At 37.5% G+C, this 23,429-nt stretch overlaps 1 protein-coding gene across 1 annotated transcript in view; it reads left to right on the top strand.

Annotated features, from left to right (window-relative positions):
• The first annotated feature begins 466 nt into the window (after window positions 1-466).
• Window positions 467-23,429, top strand: part of ADGB (androglobin) — a 187,519-nt gene continuing 164,556 nt past the window's right edge. Inside the window, exon 1 of the mRNA XM_069599306.1 lies at window positions 467-885. Within this exon, the coding sequence (XP_069455407.1) occupies window positions 812-885 (74 nt within the window). The 5' untranslated portion in view covers window positions 467-811. The remainder of the gene's footprint in view (window positions 886-23,429) is intronic.

Below are 23,429 nucleotides of genomic sequence, written 5' to 3' on the forward strand. Positions count from 1 at the left end.
GACATCGTCATCAAACCTTAAGTGACTAAGATCATAATCTTGCCTTCCCTGCAGAGATCCCCCTGCACCCACTGTATTCATTATTGAAACCTTGACTGAGCCATTGACAAATTCACTGTGTTCATAATGTCTCCTTAATTATTAGTAGAGGAACTTGTTCAAAGGAGAAAAGACCTGGGGAAAGGGGATTTGCAGTGTGTGCTAATTTGCAGTCACTTCAGTTGTGTCCCACTCTTGGGCACCCCATGGACTGTAGCTTGCTAGACTCCTCTGCCTGTGGGATTTCCCAGACAAGAATACTGAAGCGGGTTACTGTTTCCTCCTCCAGGGGATCTTCCCAAATCAGGGATGGAACCCTGGACTCTTAAGTTTCCTGCATTGACAGACCGGTTCTTTATCACTAGCGCCACCTGGAAGACTTTTATAGTATATGTCTTCAAATCCAAAAGAGTTAATCGAGGTATATGCTTCCGAAGAGCAAAGCCTGGCAGAGTCAGCCTGATAGAAAAACTCCAGTTTATCAGAACCTACCAATCTTACGGTCAAATCCACGCCCGGGCCGGCTTCCTCCGGGCACCCAACCCCTAGATTTCCACCCCGCTGGGAAGACCTGAGCTCTTAGGCGCTCGCAGTCCCTTTGCAACCTCAGAGCTGCCTTCGCTAGGGCCGCCCCAGCTAAAACCTGCCCAGCACCTGCACCGCGGCTTCAGGACGCGCACTGGCCGTCTCCTAGCAACGGCAGACGCGTAGCCAGGGCCACAGAGGCGGCTCAGAGCTCAGAGCTCAGCTCCTGCCTGGGGCTACCTCTGCCATGACCACCAAACAAGCCAAGAAGAAAGAAGTGCATCGTATCAACTCGGCACACGGATCGGATAAATCTAAAGAGTAAGGGAACTCTGTCTGGCCATTCCACCGCGGGCTTGATCCTTTGTCCTTTCCCCTTGTCCCGACTCTGCTTCCCTGTAGCAAACTCTGCCAAGGCAGGAGTTTAGATGGCCTCCTCCATCTTCTTTACCGTCTGCAAGAACCCGGATCTGGGAGACTCTTGCCCTCATTCTTCGTCCATGCCTGCCTGGATCCACTTCCAGAGCCCCTGATTTCCCTGATTCCCAGCTGCTTAGCGGGGTGGCTGCACTTCCTGCTCCAGTCCACGAACCTCCCACCCTTTCCTGCCGCTCCTCTCCTCCAGGCTCCACCCAGGCACTTGGAAGGGCTGGGGCTTCCTTACCAGAGAGGCGAGGCTCAAGGTTAGGACCACATCTGCATGGGCCCAGTCTCAGCAGAGAGACCTTTCACCTCACTGATGAATCCTTAGTTCGTATTTGCCTCATCTAACAACTGAAGAGCTTTAGTCAGATTCTATCAGACATGAAATGGTTTTCAAAAGTTAAAACTATGTAAATATTTAATTCACGTTACTAACGTTTACTCCGATAAAGTATACAGACCCTGGTTCATGGAATCTAAATGATCCCTCTCTGATCTGGGGTGGTTTTTGCTGTGTATGTACCTCCTTATTATGTTTTTCCCTGCTCTGGTCCTCCCACCCCCACCCCTTCCCCCTACCCCCGCCTTTGAACTTACACAATTTATGAGAGCGCCAGCTGCTAAACCTACTTCAGGGGGATCATTCATGTTTTCCCCACTGTGCCTGTGAGAGGTGGACTGTAGATTATTTTTACTTGGACTCTTAGATTTTGGATGCCTAGTTCTGCATCTCAGAGAAGGAAATGGAAACCCACTCCAGTATTCTTGCCTGGAGAATCCCCTGGACAGAGGAGCCAGGTGGGCTGCTGTCCATGGGGTCGCACAGAGTCAGACACGACTGAAGCGACTTAGCGTGGATGCACGCATTGGAAAAGGAAATGGCAGCCCACTCCAGTCTTCTTGCCTGGAGAGTCCCATGGATGGGCTGCCGTCTATGGGGTCGCACAGAGTTGGACAGGACTGAAGTGACTTAGCAGCAGCAGCAGCACTTCTTCATCTCTGTCTTCACCTGAAGAATCCCGCGTTGAACTTCTGTTCACCGATGCCTTCTCTTTAAACTTTTTCTCTCCCTGAACTCCTCTCCCACATTCATTCCCATGTCTGAGATCCTCTAGTTCCTAGTTCTGTTCTCTCTCATAAGCAGGCTTCCAGCTTCCTGGTAGATAATCCATTCATTTTATTAGTAACTTAAATTTCAGTTATTATTTGACATACATAAGTCATTTTTAACAGAATTGCTCTCATGATACATAACCAGTGTAGGACAGTCCTACACTGGTTATATATAGAATCAGGGTCTTTTCCCTTTTGCCCTGTTCATTTCTGACTTTACTTCCCCCTTGTTCACATCCTGTCCTTTTCACATCCTGGAATATGTACCCCAGGGCCTTTGCTCTGGCTATTTCCTCTTCTAGAAAGCCATTTGCTTATGGCTTTCTCCCTCATGTCTTTTAGATATCTAGCTCAGTGCCATTTGTTCATGTTAGCTTCTTTGGCCAGCTGTAAAGTTGCAATCCCCACTTTTCTGACAAAACCAAGAACTCCCTGTTTTTCCTTTGTGCTTTATTTTGTCATTGTTTTTCTAATTAGCATGCTATATATTTTGCTTTAAAATTATGGTTATTCATATGTCATCCTAATAAAAATAGAAGTTCCCTGAAGGCAATAATTTTTCTTCTGTTTTATACACTATTGAATCCTAAGTACCTAGACTGATGTTTGGGTCATATATAGTAGGCACTCAAAAATATTTAATGAATGAGTAAATGGCAGTGATTAAATAAGAAACAATAACAGGATTCCAAATGAGTTTTTGAATACACCAAAAAAAGAAAGCAAACTTAGTGATGATTATAATTCAGTTCAGTTCAGTTCAGTTCAGTCGCTCAGTCGTGTCCGACTCCTTGACCCCATGAATTGCAGCACGCCAGGCCTCCCTGTCCGTCACCAACTCCCGGAGTTCACTCAGACTCGCTTCCATCCAGTCAGTGATGCCATCCAGCCATCTCATCCTCGGTCGTCCCCTTCTTCTCCTGCCCCCAATCCTTCCCAGCATCAAAGTCTTTTCCAATGAGTCAACTCTTCGAATGAGGTGGCCAAGTACTGGAGTTTCAGCTTCAGCATCATTCCTTCCAAAGAAATCCCAGGGTTGATCTCCTTCAGAATGGACTGGTTGGATCTCCTTGCAGTCCAAGGGACTCTCAAGAGTCTTCTCCAACACCGCAGTTCAAAAGCATCAATTCTTCGGCACTCAGCCTTCTTCACAGTCCAACTCTCACATCCATACCTGACTACTGGAAAAACCATAGCCTTGACTAGACGGACCTTAGTCAGCAAAGTAATGTCTCTGCTTTTGAATATGCTATCTAGGTTGGTCATAACTTTTCTTCCAAGGAGTAATGCACATTAAAGGCTCACAGCTCTTAAGGAGCTTTGATTTTAGAGAGTTTATATGCTAAAAGAGATGAGATTGTTAACTCCCATTAAAAAAACAAAAACAAAAACAAAAAAACTGTTCAAACCAGATGTCATAAAACACAGTACCTGGCCTTGTTTTGTGGTGATTCTGTCGCATGATAGAGATAAGATCCCTGCAGATAACCTGTTAACTCTTTCCTTACTGGGGCATCCCATTTCTTTTTTAGATGATGCTTATTTTTTCCTGAATATATCTGAATTGAATTATAGCAATAAAAGTTCATAAATATATATATTTATGAAAATAAAGGTAAGGGCAAATAGTTATACAATATCTAGGCATTGCTAGAAACTAGCTATCGTGTATTAAACATTAAATCATTAGATTTTGCTATAACATTATATAATAGGATGTGAAGTCCATTGTAAATCATGGTTATCCTCTAAGTTTTACTGAAGTACTAATGATAGACATCAAGACAAGTCATAGACTTAGGTGTCACCTAGCATGGACTTTCCTGGTGGCTCCATTGGTAAAGAATCTGCCTGCAATGCTAGAGACTTGGGTTGGGAACATCCCCTGGAAGAGGCAACACACTCCAGTATTCTTGCTTGGAGAATCCCCATGGACAGAGGACCCTGGCAGGCTGTAGTCCATGGGGTCACAAAGAGTCAGACACAACCGAACGACTAAGCACACAAAAGTATGGAGCCCAGGGATCAAAGTCTAGCAAGGCTCCAATGTAACTGTCACTTGAAATATACTGGTGACAGTGTAAGTTTTTATATGCTATTATTTCACCACACCATATGGTTATACATCCAATAAATGCAACTAACTCTGACATGGTCCCGAGCACAAAAGTGAGAGAAGGTGTATTCAGAGCTTTGAAAATGGCTGTCCCATTAAACCTTATTGTCCTACAGCTGCCATCTGTAACAAATTTCTTGTATTCTCTAAAACTATGTGTCAAACGGGGGACAGGACCATATCTGGCTTTTGCCTAGCTGAGTGGCTAGCACATAATAACCATTTGCCATTTGTTTATTAATGAGCTCATTGTTCAGTTACCTAGCTTGGTTTCATTCCTTTTAAATTTGATTGAACCCCAATTCTCCCTCCCTTTCTGATCTGGTTCACTGTTGGCAAAATTCAAAAACTGAAAAGTTTCAACTGTAAAAGCAGAACAGTGTATGTCCAGTTGTCACCAAATTCATTAAATATGACTTTGAATCACCAAGAATAAGTATGCCAGGTAACTAAGCTGTCAGTTTTTACATTAGATTAACTTATTTCTATTTTACGTATTCCCCTTTTCTTTGTATCAGCAAGAATAAAATTTCTGATATAAGACTCACCTTTGGACCATTTTTTTCTGACATTGGATGTGTCATTTTTCTCTTCCAGTATTCAAGTTTTTCTCCTTTACGTGAAGGGCCATCTACTTGAAACTGCTCCCATTTCAACATCCCCTGTCCTCCCTGTTCTTTTTTCTTCTCTAACTCCAAACTTCTATGATTCTTTCAGATTTTTTAAAACTCTGTGTGCTTGCATGATAATTTACTTCAGTCATATCCACCTCTTTGCGATTACATGCACTGTAGCCCACCAGGCTCCTCTCTCCATGGGATTTCCCAGACAAGAACACTGGAGTGGTTTCCATGTCTTTCATTATTAGTACCTAATAACAATTTGAAATTACAAACCAACTTAAATTAATCAATTTGAAAACTAGTGATGTGTTAAGTCACTACAGTTGTGTCCGACTCTTTGGGACCCTATGGACAGTAGCCCACCAGGCTCCTCTGTCCATGAGATTTTACAGCAAGAATATTGGAGTGGGTTGCCATTTCCATCTCCAGGGGATCTTCTTGACCCAGAGATCAAATCAACATCTTTTATGTATCCTGCATTGGCAGGGAGATTCTTTACTAATAGAACCACCTGGGAAGCTTAGTATGAAAACTAGTATGCCCTGCAAAGTTACTTTCATTGCTTAGATGCCACTGGAAGGATTTGTAGTGACAGAAACCAAACATTTGATCTTCTTAGAAGTACTGAATGTAAGTCTGGGTGTACATGACAGACAACTGAAAAGAAGGAAAAAAAGCCATGCAATTCAAGTATTAAAAGTTATTAGAAGTGTTAATGCTTACACTTGAAATGTTAATATATTTAGAACTTTAACGAGAAGTTTGAGATAGGGATACAACTTGATGTTTACACTTTCATAATTTTGTTCCACTTCCAATAGAACACTAAAACCAAGATCAAGCCAACAAAATTTGTTGAAGTAACAAGAACTATGCAACCTTCCAGATTCTTACAGATGATGATATATCATTAGACCCCTTTCTTAAAAAAAAATGTATTTTATTGTAGTATAGTTGATTTACAATGCTGCATTAATTTTTGCTGTACAGCAAAGTGATTCAGTTTTATATATATATATATATATATATATATACACATTCTTTTTCATTATGGTTTATCATAGGGTATTGAATATAGTTAGACCTCTTTTCAAAACAGGGTGAAATATGTTTCAAAAGCTCAAATTTTTCTATACTTACAGAAGTGTGCATTTAAATTTCATAGAATTCTCAAAAAAAGATCAACATATGTGTTTATACAAAACATTGAAAACAAGATGATTACAAGAGTGGAATTATGATTAATACCATGAAAGTGAAAGCGAAAGTGAAGTTGCTCAGTCATGTCTGACTCTTTGCGACCCCATGGACTGTAGCCTACCAGCCTCCTCCGTCCATGAAATTTTCCAGACAGGAATACTGGAGTGGGTTGCCATTTTCTTCTCCAGGGGATCAGAAATGGCAACCCACTCCAGTATTCTTGCCTGGAAAACATTGAAAACAAGACTATTACAAGAGTGGAATTATGATTAATACAGTGAAAGCAACATAAAGTAGAATACATATTTTATGAGGATTAAATTAAGTGAATTATTGGTTATACCAAGTCCAAGAAAGAGCTGCTTAAATTAAACCATGCAATAGTGGTTGATATACAATAGATAACCTATTCCTCTACCACCAGAAATCAAAAAGAAAAAAAAAATGCTTGTGTGAGAACTAGAGAGAGAGAGAGATGGCTTTTATAACTCTAGGTCTGGTCCTATAGCTCCACAGAAAAGGGCAGATATGGAAGAGAAGCAGATAAGAAAACAGCTCAAGATTCACAGTGAGTTTTATGGTTCCCAGGTCACCTCTGAGGACCTCACCAGCTAATGTTTTAAGGATTCGCAATTTAAAAGGTGACCTTTGGTGACAGGGGGCTTCCCTGGTGGCTCAGATGGTAAAATATCTGCCTGCAATAAGTGAGACCTAGGTTCGATTCCTCAACTGGGAAGATTCCCTGGAGGAGGGCGTGGCAACTTACTCCAGTATTCTTGCCTGGAGAATCCCCATGGACAGAGGAGCCTGATGAGCTGCAGTCCATGGGGTTGCAAAGAGTCAGACATGACTGAGTGACTAAGCACAGCACAGCACTCGTGAGTGAACTTTTAGTTAAAATAGAAATCTGCTGTGGCAGCTTGGCCATAAAGCCTCTGACTCAAAATCAGAGGCTCTGAGACCCAGAGGGAAGAGGCCTTGTCAATTATCCCAGGGACACAGGGCAACACTCCCTTGGCACAGATTAGGGTACTATATACATATCTGTTGTATATTTTTAAAATATAAGTATCTCAGCTAAAAAGCCCTGCTCAATGAGGATAGGAATACCCTGTTAGTTTTAGTGGGATCTGCCACTAGTTCTCCCTTTGAATAATATTAATCTGAGCATTTGTTGAATAATTTGTTGAAACTTGACATGGGTTAACAATCATTTCTGGCAATGAAACTTTTTTTTTTTTTATCAATCAGTTTTTATTTTGTTTAGTTTTGGAGGAGAAATTGTTCCTTCTCAGTTTATACCATTATTAGAGGAGTAGAAGATGTTAGATTGAAAAGATTTTAAATGTACAAACTCATGGAATTTGTACCTCAGGGTTACCTAAAAACAAGATCAAATTTGTACTTTGAAACTTACAACACTGTTGCTAGTGTTTCTAAATGAGCAAAGTAATATTACCTCAATCAAAAGTGGTTATTGAAAAATATTTTAGTTGGCTTTACTATTATTTTGACATTTACAGGTAAAAGATTATTGAAATTAAGGAATTAAATAATCTATAAACTATTAATGTGAGATAAAAATGACTAAAATCTGTATCTAAGACATCAGAAATATAACTTTTATATAATTTGTGTAATCTCATATAATTTATATAGTATGAAATATTGGGTAGAAATATTACTAATCTTTCTCTCTTTGACTCTTTGCAAATAAGGCATGTATATGTTGTCAGAGGTATTCAACTAGGTGCTTTGAAATTTTGTTATATTCTTCCCTAAGGTAGGTTCAGGCTAGTTAATTCAAGGGTTTAGGGTTATAGCTATGCTGATTTGTATGGCTTAATTAACATACAGTACATATTAAAAGTAAACTTTTTATAGGAAGTGAATATATATATAATCATACTTTTTTTCTGATGCCAAATGAATACCATAGTCCAAATATTTTGTGATTGTTTTTATTTCATTCTTCTGACCTGATGAATATTAAAATTACATATTTTGCTTCAGTTAATGGGCCCTTTCGGTTCCCATTTCTTTACCACTCAATCTTGAGTTCAGGAGGAACGTGTGTCTAATTTAGTTATAAATTAATGTAAAAGATTACTACAGTTCACCAAACCTTGTGGATACACAGGCAAAAGGAGAGGAAGCAGGAAGGATTATGTTCTGTTTTGCCTGCTTTTGCCCCAGGTCTGAGCCAGAAACACAGTGAGAGTTTAACCAGGTGAGGTCACAGTCGAAGGTGAAGGCTGTACTGTACAAACTGCTCACAGTTGTAATGAATTAACTATAAATTGAGGACACAGCACGTGTTCGCTCCACCCTGGGTCAAAGTCTAGGTAGGATTTTGGATTGCTTTGCACCACAGACAAAGAATAAGTTCAGGAAGAAAATAGTTGGAGTTGTTTAAAAGGGAAGGAAAAAAACAAGGCTCACTGGAGCCTGTGCATGTACTAGGCCATGGGTACTATGAACCTGTCGTTTCTCTCATGGATTTTGGCTAAAGTCATTAAGGACGTTATTTCATGTATTTTCATACCATGTTTTGTCTTTTCTCTTTAAAATATCAGCTTTGCTGCTCAACCGTGTTAGATACTGGGAAGTGGCAGAAGCTTGGGATCCTGTGTACACACTGGGATCAGAAGAGCAGAAGCAGCCCCCTCCGATTCTCTCTCTCCCTTTGTTTCTCCCCATCGCTTAAGAGGGCTCATAGGAACATCTGTCTCTCCACCTAAATCTACCCTCTCTTATCCCTTCCCAGAGTTCTCCTTTCTCTCTGACCTGCTGTTTTCTTTCTTCCACACCGCCCCCCGCCCCCAAATTAAGTCATTCTCCTCTGGTCTCATTTCAGTCTCTTCTCCTTTATCCCTTTTGATCATCTAAAACAATGATGATTAATGATGACTGAATTAACACCTGTGGTTCTTATCATGTAATTGAGCTCAAGTTCAAGGGGACAAATCCACTTGGATGCACTCTCTTGCTCCACGTTAAATATGTCCAAGATGGAGGTCATCTTTATCTCTCCCAAATGTGTAGATTTCCCCCGTTCATTTTAGAGAATCTTATTACCATCCTCTGTGTGACCTTGAGTTTCAGGAGTAGTCATCTTTGATCTTCACCCACCTTTGCCCATCATGTCTAGTTGGTTTCCATATTATTTTGATTTTCCCTTCAAATTGCTTCTCTACCTTGGCTCAGCATTCATTTTGTGATGATTTTACTTACTTACATCATGAAATAATTACCACAATAAGTTTGGTGAACATCTGTCATCTCATGTAGACACAACAGTAAAGAAATAGAAAAAAAATTTTTCTTGTGATAAGAACTCTTAGGATTTATTCTTTTAACAACTTTCATATATATGATGTACAGCAGCATTAAGAATATTTATCATGTTGAAATTTATATCCTTAGTATTCATTTATGACTGGAAGTTTATAACTTTAGGCTACCTTCATCCAATTCTACCTCTCTACTCCCATTTATGGTAGCTACAAATCTGACCTTTTTTTCTATGAGTTTTGTTTGTTTCTTTGATTTTGAAGTATAATTGACCTGCAATACTCCCATTAGGTCCTGGTATACAAAGTAGTGACTTGCTATTTCTATATATTTCAAAATGATCACCATGATAAGTCTAGTTGCTGTCTGTCACCATACAGAGATATTATCGTTACATAATTATTGACTATATTTCTTACACTATACATTTCTTACCTTTGACTCATGTATTTTGTAATTGAAAGTTTGTATCTCAATCTCCCTCATCTATTTATTTTCATATACACACAAGTACAGTGTACTAAAAAATAGATAAATGTTGAACTTTTAAGGTTAAATGTCCAATTAAATAATTTTCATCAAATCAAGTGATTTAAAGATGACATAAAAATCTGGCTTCAACTATTTTTAATTTAAAAATTTTTTAGAGGTTGCAATTTATTTCTTCATATATTTAATATTTCTGAAGAATATGGCTCAGAATGCCCCTAATGCAAATTAAGTCAATTGTGTATTCTATTCATATTCTGATTTCTTCAGGGTATTACCTGATCCTACTTAATAAGGCATGCTGATTGCACATTGCATAAATAAACTACCTCCCAGTATGAATCAAATCATGTCTTTACCTTGAACAGCATGCTCAAAGAAAATAATAGCAAAATTCCAGACTCACACGTTATTGAACTTTTAACATCCTTACAGTGGAAGTAATCTAAATAAAACACATATAGGAGAATGTATCCTCTTGCGTGTAAATAAGATACTGCTTCTTTTCAAACTTTTTGTCTTAGAAGTCTTTAATGATTTTGTGTCAGCTAAAGTTTTCTTTGGTTTTCAACTCATGTATTAATACATGTTTCATTATATTAAATAATCTTGTTAAGTGACCTAGGAATTTTTTAATCATTTTGTCATCTTTGCTAGGTAGGTGATTAACAAGTGCTTCTAAGTTTTAAAAAGTTGTTTTATTGGCATTTTGTTAATAACCAGATTATCAAATATATATTAATGCAAGTATAAACTATTTCTATTACATATAAGGACAGTTTTGACTTTTTCCCCAACTCCAAATTATATAAGGTTTAATTTGCCAGGAACAGTATACATGAAAGACAGAATATGTAGACAAAATATATTTGGTTGCATATGACTTGGCAGTCAAATATATCACAGAATCAAGATTTAATTTAACTATATATTATGACTATAATAACAGGTAATATTGCTGTTACAAAGTGATATTTGGATTTTCCTAAATTTACCTTTTAAAATTCCCAGGCTTTTCTTTTTATTTCTGTTTAAAAAACAGATTTATTGATATAACTTGACATCCAATAAATTGCACTGTATTTGACATACATATTTAAAGAATGCATTCTGCTAAATGTGGACATACATCCACACATATGAAAGCATCAAAACAGTCAAGATAATGAACAGATCTATGATTTGAAAAGCTCTCCTTGATCTCTTGGTGATTCCTTCCTTCTGTCCTTCCCTATCCTCAGTCCCCAGGCAATCACTGTCCTATTTCCTGTCAGTGTCAATTAGTTTGCATTTTCTGGCATTTTATATAAATGGAATTATAAAGCTCCTTTTGTGTGGCTTTTGTATGGCTTCTTTCACTCATCATAATTATTCTGATATTCATTTATGTCATTGGCAACAATTAGTGCAGAATTAATATTATGTCTTTCTTAAATATTTCATAGACTTCACCAGTGAAGCCATTTGGGTTTGGAGTTTTCTTTGTGGGAACATGTTTAAAGCTAAATTCACTTTGTTAATAAATATATACAGGGATATTCAACATCTCCAATCCAATCTATCTCTTTTTACAGAGTGTTCTTAGTTTGTATTCTTCAGGAAACTGATCCATTTCATCTAAGTTATCAAACATATGGACATAAAGTTGTTTGTAATATTTCCTTATTATCTTTTAAATGTCTGTGGGTTGGTAGTTATGTCCTTTTTTCCAATTCTGATTGGTAGTTTGTATCTTCTTTCTTATATTCCTGATTAATATGACTAGAGTTTAATCAATCAAAAAATTAGCTTTTTGATTTGCTGACTTTTCTTGATCATTTTGTTGTTTTCTAATTCTATTAACCTGCTCTCATGTTTTTTTGTTAATTTATTTTAGATTTAACTTGCCTACTTCTTCCCCATTTCTTAAGGAGGAAATAGTACTTTGTTCCAAGATTTAACTCTTCTCTAATGTAGATATTTTGTACTATAAATTTCCCCTATTGCTTTAGTGGCATCCTGTACATTTTAATGTGTTATATTTTCATTTTTATTCAATCCAGATATTTCAAAACTACCTTTTTGATTTCTTCTCCAACACATTGCTTAATCACAAACATTTTATCTGCATTCCAAATATCTTCAAAGTTTCCAGGTTTTTAATTTCCATTGGCCAAAGAGCATACTTTGTATGACTTGAATTCTTTTAAATTTATTGAGAATTGTTTGATGTCTCAGGTTATGGTCTGATTTGACAAATTATATTTTCTTGAAAAGATTATGTGTCTGTTGTCATGAAGTGTTCTATAAATGTCAATTAAGCCAATTTCAATTGATAGTATTCTATATTCTATATCTTCTACAGCCCCACTGATTTTTGATCAGCTTGTTCTATCAGATATTATGAATGATAGCTCTAATTTCCACTATATGAATCTATCTTTTGATTCTTATAGGTCTATCTGATTTTGATTCATGTATTAACAAAAGTTTAGGTTTATTACATCATCTCAATGAATTTTCTTTTTCTATCATTATGAAATTAAAATTTCAATCCCTGATAATATTCTTTCTGAAATCTTTTTAAAGCATTTGTTTTTAGTAATGTGAACATGTTCATCCATCCATTTGTTTATATATATACAAAGTATTTCTTATAAATATAGTAGGATCTTGATTTTTATCTAATCTTATAATCTGTCCCTTTTAATTTTGGTATCTAGACTATTTACATTTAATGCAATTAATAAAATTGCAAACTTGAAGTCTGTTACTCCAACTTAAGTGGACATATGTCTCAGGTTTATTACTTAAATTCTACATTTTATTTTTAACTATTAAGATGAGAAGTTTTAAAACAATATTTATAGAGATGCAAAGAAATAGAGGAAAACAATAGAATGGGAAAGACTAGAGATCTCTTCAAGGAAATTAGAGATACCAAGGGAACATTTCATGCAAAGATGGGCTCAATAAAGGACAGAAATGGTATGGACCTAACAGAAGCAGAAGATATTAAGAAGAGGTGGCAAGAATACACAGAACTGTACAAAAAAGATCTTCATGACCCAGATAATCATGATGGTGTGATCACTCACCTAGATCCAGACATCCTGGAATGTGAAGTCAAGTGGGCCTTAGAAAGCATCACTATGAACAAAGCTAGTGGAGGTGATGGAATTTCAATTGAGCTATTTCAAATCCTAAAAGATGATGCTGTGAAAGTGCTGCACTCAATATGCCAGCAAATTTGGAAAACTAAGCAGTGGCCACAGAAGTGGAAAAGGTCAGTTTTCATTCCAATCCAAAGAAAGGCAATGCCAAAAATGTTCAAACTACCACACAACTGCACTCATTTCATACACTAGCAAAGTAATGCCCCAAATTCTTCAAGCCAGGCTTTAGCAATACGTGAACCGTGAAATTCCAGATGTTCAAGCTGGTTTTAGAAAAGGCAGAGGAACCAGAGATCAAATTGCCAACATCTGCTGGATCATCGAAAAAGCAAAAGAGTTCCAGAAAAACATCTATTTCTGCTTTATTGACTATGCCAAAGCCTTTGACTGTGTGGATCACAATAAACTGTGAACAATTCTGAAAGAGATGGAGATACCAGACCACCTGACCTGCCTCTTGAGAAACCTATATGCAGATCAGGAAGCAACAGTTAGAACTGGACATGGAACAACAGACTGGTTCCAAATAGGAAAAGGAGTCCGTCAAGGCTGTATATTGTCACCCTGCTTATTTAACTTATATACAGATTACATCATGAGAAACGCTGGGCTGGAAGAAACACAAGCTGGAATCAAGAGTGCCAGGAGAAATATCAATAACCTCAGATATGCAGATGACACCACCGTTATGGCAGAAAGTGAAGAGGAGCTAAAGAGCCTCTTGATGAAAGTGAAAGAGGAGAGTGAAAAGGTTGGCTTAAAGCTCAACATTCAGAAAACTAAGATCATGGCATCCAGTCCCATCACTTTGTGACAAATAGATGGGGCAACAGTGGAAACAATGGATTACTTTATTTTGGGGGGCTCCAAAATCACTGCAGATGGTGATTGCAGTAATTGCCATGAAATTAAAAGATGCTTACTCCTTGGAAGGAAAGTTATGACCAACCTAGATAGCATATTAAAAAGCAGAGACATTACTTTGTCAACAAAGGTCCGTCTAGTCAAGGCTATGGTTTTTCTAGTAGTCATGTATGGAGTTAGAGTTGGACCATAAAGAAAGCTGAGCACAGAAGAAATGATGCTTTTGAACTGTGGTGTTGGAGAAGACTCTTGAGGTTTCCTTGGACTGCAAGAAGATCCAACCAGTGCATCCTGAAGGAGATCAGTCCTGGGTGTTCATTGGAAGGACTGATGAAGCTGACACTCTGGCCACCTGATGCGAAGAGCTGACTCATTTGAAAAGACCCTGATGCTGAGAAAGATTGAGGGCAGGAGGAGAAGGGGATGACAGAGGATGAGATGGTTGGATGGCATCCCCGACTCAATGGACATGGGTTTGGGTAGACTCCAGGAGTTGGTGATGGACAGGGAGGCTGGGCATGCTATGGTTCATTGGGGTGCAAAGAGTCGGACACGACTGAGCGACTGAACTGAACTGATAGAGATGTATCCACAAATAATATATTGTAAATGTGAATAGAATTCTTTACTTTAAAATAATATTTCAAGTTGACTATAATTACCAGTGTATATTGCTTCCTAGGGGCACAATGGCAAAGAATCTGCCTGCAAATGCAGGAGACTCAAGAGACGTGAGTTCAATCCCTCGGTCACAAAGTTCCCTGGAGGAGGAAATTGCAACCCACTCCAGTATTCTTGCTTGGAAAATTCCATGGACAGAGGAGCCTGGTGCACTACAGTCCATTGGATCACAAAGATATTATATTTTTTAAAATTTGTTTTTGATGTAATGGAGACATCACGATACAGAAGTTTTAATTGAAAGAATGCAACTTCCAGATATTATGGAGATTATCTCAAAAAAAGACGTTCATAATTGTATTGTGCTCACTTTTGAGTTGTATTGCAACTTCAGTCTTCCTTAAACTTCCTGTCCTATACACTGGTCTGTTATGAGTAAATGCTAAATAATGTGTCTCTAAAATAAAGCATTTTCTTGGTATAGTGGGCCAACTCGCCAAAAACTACAAACTAAGGTTCAAGTGCCTCAACAAAATCCTTAATGGAGGCAGTCTGCTTACCTTGTGTTTCTCTCCCACCTGATTTCCCGTTGCCTTGCGCTACATGCTCATGCAGATACTTAAGAGTTCGTAATTCTCTAAACCCACACTGCTATTTCTTGCCTCTATCTTTTATGCTGTTTTCCTTTCACAGTGATGTCCTTTCTCCTTTTTCAATCTGGAAAATTTGTAGTTATCTTTCAAGACAGTTTAGATGCTATTTATTGCAGGAAGTTTCTCCTAATTGCCTCATATTGGGCATGTTTTTTACCACCTGTGAATACTTCCATCTCTGCACATACCACATTATTCTGGAAATTTACTGTTTACCTGCTTGCCTTACAAAATAAACTCAAGAACATAGATATATATTTACATGTCTGTAACCCCATCATTTAGTGCTTGTCATACAGCAGGTGTTCAATAAATGTGAGTTAAAAATAAGCAAACTGTTGGCTGAGATTCCTTTCTCATCCTCAAATAGTGACTTTTCTAAAACGTTTTAGTCTCCAGTCATATTTGTTCATTTGATCTTAGTTTTTAAAATTCTGTATTCCCTATTTCCCTTCTGCCCAAAGCATAGTGAGTTGTTCCCTAATGTCAGATCTACTCCTTCTGTTTTCTTAGTTTGAAAGTTTTATATTTTATTCCTTGAAATATCCCTGCAATAGACTGAATGTCTGTGTACCCCAAAATTCATTTGTTGGAACCCCTATCCCAGTGTGGTGGTATTTGGAGGTGAGGCTTTGGGCATAAGGTCATAAGCGTGAAGCTCTCATGCTTGGGATTAGTGCCCTTATAAGAAGAGGCCAGAGAGTTATCTACCTCTTTGCTCCATATGAGGACACAATGAAAAATCAGTCATCTGTAAAACACAAGAAGGCTCTCATCAAAACTTGACCATGCTAGCACCTTGATGTCAGACTTCTAGACTCCAGAACTGTGAAAAATATATTTCTATTGTTTATAAACCACTGATTCTATGGTATGATGTTATAGCAGCCCAAATTGACTAAGACATTACTCAATTTGGTTTTTTTTTCCCCCACACTACATGGCATGTAGGATTTTAATTCCCCTACCAGGGAAAGGCAGAGTCCTAACCACTGGACCTCCGGGGAAATCCCAACAATCCTTGATCTTTTAAAATACACTCATTTTTAAGTATTTTCCTACAAAGTCCACAGTTAGTATTATTCCTAAAGAACATTCAGGCACACTGGTGTCTGTCAGAATTCCCTCCCTTTCCCATCTCTTTTATTTTGGATACTTTCAAAAGCATGAAGTTGTTATTATCATTATTTGTTCACAGGAAATAACTTTGTAGAATTTTACCAAAATGTTAACAGTGATTCATTTATTTACCATTGCAAACTTGTGTTCCACACTTTAGTTCTAGATTCGTGTCTACTTTCCTGAAGATAAATCCTTCATTATTTTTTTTTGGGGGGGGGGCGGGCAAGAGTCTGTTATGGTAAATTCACATTTTAAAAATGTTTTTATCTGATTTGAAATAAATGTTTCTCTCTCACTTTTGACTAAGAGCTTAATTGGGTCTTAATTCCAAGGTTGACAGTTATTTTACCTCACCTTAGAAGACATCACTTCACCGCTTTATATTGTCTACTATTGGCTGTCAATTTGATTGTACTTTATTTTTAGGTAACTGCTCAGTTCTTCAGATTCTCATTTTCAGTATTGGCCTATAATTTCCAGCTGATAAACCTAGATTCAGAATTCCATCTCCTGACCTCTCACTTGTGCTTCGTTATTGGTTGATGTGCTTTTTCCAATCTGAAGACATGTTTTTCTCAATTCTGAGCATTTTTCAGTAGTAATATCATAAAACATTTCTCCCAAACACCCTCCCCCAGCCCCCACCATTTTAACCATTTCATCCTTCTGAGAATGATCTACTTGTCATTTCACACTTTCTCTTTATCTATCTATGCAAAAACTTGATTTTTTTAAAATTTTACCTTCTAAATCATTAGTCCTCTTCAGCGTTATTTAGTCTGCTCTTTCAATAACTGAAGTTTTCATTACTAAAATTTTCCAATGTCTATTTTTTATATTGGTCTTATTTTTTGTTTGCTTGTTTATTATCTTCTTGTTCTTACTGTAAAGCAAAAACATTTCTTCCTTTATCTCTTTGGTAACTCTAAATATATTCATTTTAAATATCTTTTAAATCTGTTACAGTATTTATCTTTCCTTGAGTGTGATTTCCTGACTGTCCTTTTAGTTTTAAGTTTCCTTCTTCTTTTTTTTTTTCTTTGCTTTGTAATGTCCATATTTTGTAGATATTTTAAGCTCATGCATGCTATTTTCTCCCATTAGGTTTGGATGGTTTTTAGGATGAGTCTCTTCCTACCCATTCTAACATTCTGCAGGGATGCTCTAGTGAAAAGGACAGGATAGTTGCTATATTATTAAACTACTTTCCATCAATTGGCAAGTAGCTGCTTTTCTGAACTCCCTGAAGAATATTTCTCTTTTCTGATCAGTGGGAACATTTTACAATACCCTTGCTTCCAGTCAAGTCTTAACATAGGGAGACTTTTCTCCCATGCATGAAGTGCTATTCCTAGTACGCCATCCATAGAGGTAGAGAGCCACTCCATCCCCATTTGTTTCCCTTTTGGCCAGCCTATTTCCTTGTGGAATCACAGGAAATTGATGTATTGCCTCTTACACCATAAACCGTAGGGGAGTTATTCCAGACTTAGTTCAAAGCTAGGAGCTCATGAATACTCTAGCCGCTTGTGCCTGCATGCTCAGTTGCTCAGTCGTGTCTGATTCTTTGTAACCCTATGGGCTGTCGCCCACCATGTGCCTCTGTCCATGGGATTCTCTAGGCAAGAATACTGGAGTGGGTTGTCATTTCCTCCTCCAGGGGATCTTCCTGACCCAAGGATTGAACACATGTCTTCTGCATTGGCAGACATGTTCTTTATCACTGAGCCACCAGGGAAGCCCACTCTAGCCACTTGCTCATTTCTGGTCTCCTGACATTTGTACGGTGAATTCAGCTTTTTTTCCAAAATAAACTTTTAAGCTTACTCAATTCCAGTTCCCAGCACTTGCTTGTGGATTACACTATTCCAGCCCCCAAACCACCACTAGAAATTCTTTCTGTAATTAGTCCATTAACTTTTTAAAAAAATTAAGATATGACTGATATATAATATTATATTAGTTTCAGCTATGACCATTATGATTTGATATTTGTATACATTATGAATGATTACCACAATAAGTCTAGTTAACATGTCACAGTACAGAGTTGCACATATTTTTCCTTGTGATGTGAATTTTTAAGATCTACTTTGTTAGTAACTTTTAAAGCTACAGCAGTGTATTATTAACTACAGTCACTATGTTAATCATTAAAGTTTGCACGTTTTGATCTTTTACATCCATTTTGCCTATCCTTCACGCTCTGCCTCTGGCAACCAGCCACTCACATTTTTAATAACTTTCAATTGTGATCAATTCATTTTAGTAATGAAATATATAAATATTTTAACACCTTTCTATATGTTTCCCACTTTATATATCATTTTCATGTCAGATGTCTGACTTGGCCTTCTGTTGTAAATTTGCTTCTTTTGTGCTTTCTCTGTTTTCCCCAGGAGAACCTTTACATTTTGTATTTCTGCTCTGGAAACCAGTCCCTTGCCTGGCTTTCTAGAATTTTCTTCCCTCTAAACATTGGTTTCCTTTGGAATATCATTTGGCATTTGGAATATATGTGTGTGAAGCCACTCAGTCGTGTCCAACTCTTTGTGACCCCGTGGACTGTAGCCCGCCAGGCTCCTCTGTCCATGGGATTCTCCAAGCAAGAATACTGGAGTGGGTTGCCATTTCCTTATAGGGTACCAAAGAGTCAGACACGACTAAGTGTCTGAGCGTATTTTATATTATAAACAATCCTTGTTGACTTTTACTAGTTTATTTTTTAAAACAATAAATTTCCACAGATATGTTTTGTTTATAAATTGCTAGCCTCTCCTAAAAGGGTCAGGATGGTTCACTTATCTCAATAGCATATTTAGATTAACTGTGTAGAAGAAAGCGTTTAGTCATATAACTAGAGAAAATACCTTCAAAATCTTTTATACAACTTGTAATTGTAGTGAATTAAATCATTTACTAGTATTGGGTATATTACTATATGAATAGAATAACCCTGCATATACCCCTGATTTTTCAGGGGCAGGTTTGATTTCTTTGCATGTTTCAATTTTTTTTTTTAATTTCACAAAAGTATCAATTCCTAAATCTTCAAAAGTCCTGGGTTACTTCTGTGTGTACTGCTGCTACTGCTAAGTCACTTCAGTCGTGTCCGACTCTGTGCGACCCCATAGACGGCAGCCCACCAGGCTCCTCCGTCCATGGGATTTTCCAGGCAAGAGTACTGGAGAGGGATTATCTTATTCTCAGAAATGATGAAGTCAGGAATAATGGGCTTTGAATATTTTAAAGGATCCCAACTATGCTAGAACAGTAGGTACATTCTGGCAATGATATTCAAAGGCACACTGTGCTGAAAATTTCAAAAGCAACAATTGTACGCAATCATTCAAAGTCTATGGTATATTTGACATTGGGCTGTATTTGACCACTGCTTGTACTGTGTGTTTAGCACAATAGGGGAGCTACTGAGCTGGTATAAAATATCTCTAATGAGATTCTTTCTAAGTGATCTTCAATATAGATGGAAATAAATTTGACATGTTACAAGGAAAGTAGGCCAATTAGTGATAAGGCTTAACAGCTTAAGGGAGGAAGCCAGTATATATTTACTTACACTTGACAGAATGAAGAGGAAAGCAAAACATAGTCTCAATAGAACACTTATTTTTGTAAATTAAATCTTCCTTTTACAAAATGAGTTTTTAGGGTTTTTTAACTTCTTAAATGAGGTAATTTTACCATGGTTTTAATGGATAAAAAATTGCTAATTTCTTTTTATCTGTAAGGTTATACCAACACTGAGTAAAACAGGTACTATAATACACTAATTTATACCTTGATTTTTAACAATTAATATTGTGAAAAATTGCCCCTTTTCCCTGATAACTATCCTAGTCATCCTTTTTATATTTTCTTACATGCTACCTAGAACCACCCCTTTACAATGTACGTATTATCAGACTTTCTTTTCCAGCAAGATGGTGGATTCCAATTTATAAAAATAATAACACCTAGAAACACATACATAAAGAAATAAAAATGTTCAGGATCCAGAAATAAGAAGGGAACTGAAAGTCAGAATGATGGCCGGATTGCCAGGGAAGGCTTATCAGTTTATGAAAGTGGAGCCTTTTGTTTAAAAAGATATAAGGTAAGATCTTGATCCCCAGAGGAAAGGAAATGCTCCCACCTTAGATAAAGGCATGGCTTTCCAGTTTAATCCTCTGTAAAAAGGTGAATGAGAAAATCCACCCAGGCACAGAGAGACTGATATAGAGAACTAGTGCTGATTACTAACTTTAATTAACATAAAGAGTGGGTTCATCTGCATCAACCCAAATTGCAAATAGTGACTGCAGCCATGACATTAAAAGACATTTGCTCCTTGGAAGAAACACTATGACAAAATTAGGTAGTTTATTAAAAAGCAGAGACATCATTTTGCTGACAAAGGTCTGTCTAGTCAAAACTATGGTTTTTCCAGTAGTCGTGTACAGATGTGAGAGTTGGACCATAAAGAAGGATGAATGCCAAGGAATTGATGCTTTCAAATTGCTGTGCTGGAGAAGACTCTTGAGAGTCCTTTGGACTGCTAGGCGATCAAACCAGTCCATTCTAAAGGAAATCATTCCTGAATACTCATTGGAAGGACTGATGCTGAAGCTAAAGCTCCAATACTCTGGTCACCTTATGTGAAGAGCCAACTCACTGGAAAAATACCCTGATGCTGGGAAAGACTGAGGGCAAGATGAGAAGTGGGCAACAGAGTATGAGATGGTTGGATGGCATCATCAACTCAATGGACATGAGGCTGAGAAAATTCCAGGAGACAGTGAAGACAGGGAAGCCTGATGTGCTGCAGTCCGTGGAGGTGCTGACCTGGATATGACTTAGCAACTGAACAACAACCACACACACTGACTGCTTTTCTGTTTTCTGGTGGTTTTTTTTTTTTTTTTTTGTACATGGAGTACTAGGGCAGGTATACAGCTGCAGTAACTGATAGAATATTGGAATGTTTTTGTATTGATTGGTAAATAGCCTTAGCATTAACCTCACCCATAGCCCTGATCCCTAGACTTCTCTGATTCTTGCCCTGGGTCCCTGTCCCACCTGTGGACTTTATGTCCCCCACTCTTCTACTTAAAGAAAAATGTCTGTCAGAGCTGCTGGCTTTGAAGACCCTGATCCAGCATTGCAGAGATCATCTGTTTAGAACAGTTAATGCTCATTTCCTTCCCAATGGTTAGGCATTTTGAATAGCATCCTTGAGAGTGCCTCTTCTTTGTGTATGATTTGGTAATTTCACCAAGTTTTAAAACGTTAGATATCAAGGAAATGCTAATGATTCTCAAGTTTTCACTTTTAGTCTCTTTCTCCCAACTTCAGAATGCTATATTTACCTACCTATTCAGCATCTCCATGGATGTATGATAAACGTCTACAATGCAACTCATTCAAAAGTGAAATATTGCTTTATTTTCTACCCCAGTTTTGTCCCATCCCATAGTCTTGTCTTTCAGGAAATATCAATTCAGTCAGCTTGCTCTACTTTTAAAATACACACTAGGGACTATTTCTTGCCTCCTTTACTGTTACCAACCTGGTCCCAACCACGACCAGCTCTTACCTGTTACAGTGCCTTCCAAGTTGTCTCTTTTGTCTCCTTTAGTCTTTTCTGAACATAGCGACGAGAGTGATTAGAAAATTTCAGTTATGTCATGTCATACCCCTGTTCAAAGCCCTCCTTTGGTTTCCTGCCTCATTCAGACTAAAAACCCATGCACTTACCTTTGTTTAGATCCCCTTTATCATCTTTGCCCAACCTGTGACGGCTCAGAAACCTTCTCTTTCTAAATCCCTCTTCGGTCACACTGATCTCATTATTCTCCAAATAAACTGGGATGCTCTTTGCATCTGGAATACTCTTCCTTGTTTGTGGAACATTTTTCCCATGGGTATCCACATAGCTTGATCCTTTATTTTCTTAAACATTATAATACAGACACTTTACATAACCACCATATTAATAATTGTGCAAGCTAACTCTTCAGGTCCCCTTTCCTATTTTATAATTCTTTTTAGTGTTTTTCACTTTGCTGTTTATTTTACTCAATTTACACTGTTTATTATGTATCTCCACTGCTAGAGTCTGAACTCAATAAGAGTAGAGATTTAAGTCTGGTTCGTTCACTGCTTATCCCAGGATCCAGAGCAGGGTTCCAGCCTCACAAGTAGCTAAATCTCAAATAAAGCGATGCCTTTTTTAGACTTTACAATTCATTAAAATGTAGAAAAAGCAAAACCAGAGGTTTAGAGATAGGACAACTCCAGTATACTAATGATGAGAGTGTAAGTCCAACTTTCCTGTAAAAAAGTAGTCAAAATATATATCACAAATTTTCAACATGCAAGTATTTTGATGCAGTAAGTTTCCTTATTAAAATTTGCCCCAAGGAAATGATAATGTATGCAAAGATTTGGCAAAAGGGCAGCCATCACAGTCTTGCTTATAATTGGGAATAATTTAAAAATTAAAAGCCTCAAATTTCCAAATATAGAAAGTTAGTTAAATGAAAGACAATATATCATACAATGGAATATTATGCAATCATTAAATTAGTATTTAGATTTGTAAACACTTATTTGCATGGAAACTATGAACAGTGTACTGATAAGTGGAAAAAAGCAATCTATAAAAGAGAACATGATGAATAATGTCATTTTTAAAGAAAGATGTATATCCTTATACATTAATCTAAGGGGATGAATAATTTTTAATGATGTGATTTCTAGAATGATATGAGTATGCCTTTCTTATTTATCTGATTTGTATTTCTAAATTTTCTTTTAAAATGATGACCATAGTGGACTTTTTATATTGGGAAAAATCCAAATTATAATTGCACTCTTCTTCAGAAAGCTATTACCATAGCTAATGTATTACTATTATACAAGTAAAGGATTTTGGGGGGTATGAATTATATATAAAAATTCCCCTTGATAGGCTTCCCTGATGGCTCAGTCAATAAAGAATCTGCCTGCAATGCAGGAGACCTGGGTTCGATCCCTGGGTTAGGAAGCTTACCTGGAGAAGGACATGGTAACCCACTCCAGTATTCTTGCTTGGGAAATCCCATGGACAGAGGAGCCTGGTGGGCTATAGTCCATGGGGTTGCAAGAGTCAGACATGATTTAGCAACTAAACAACCACCATCCCCCTTCACTG

This window comes from Ovis canadensis, chromosome 8, assembly GCF_042477335.2.
Source record: "Ovis canadensis isolate MfBH-ARS-UI-01 breed Bighorn chromosome 8, ARS-UI_OviCan_v2, whole genome shotgun sequence".
Taxonomy (NCBI): Eukaryota; Metazoa; Chordata; class Mammalia; order Artiodactyla; family Bovidae; genus Ovis; species Ovis canadensis.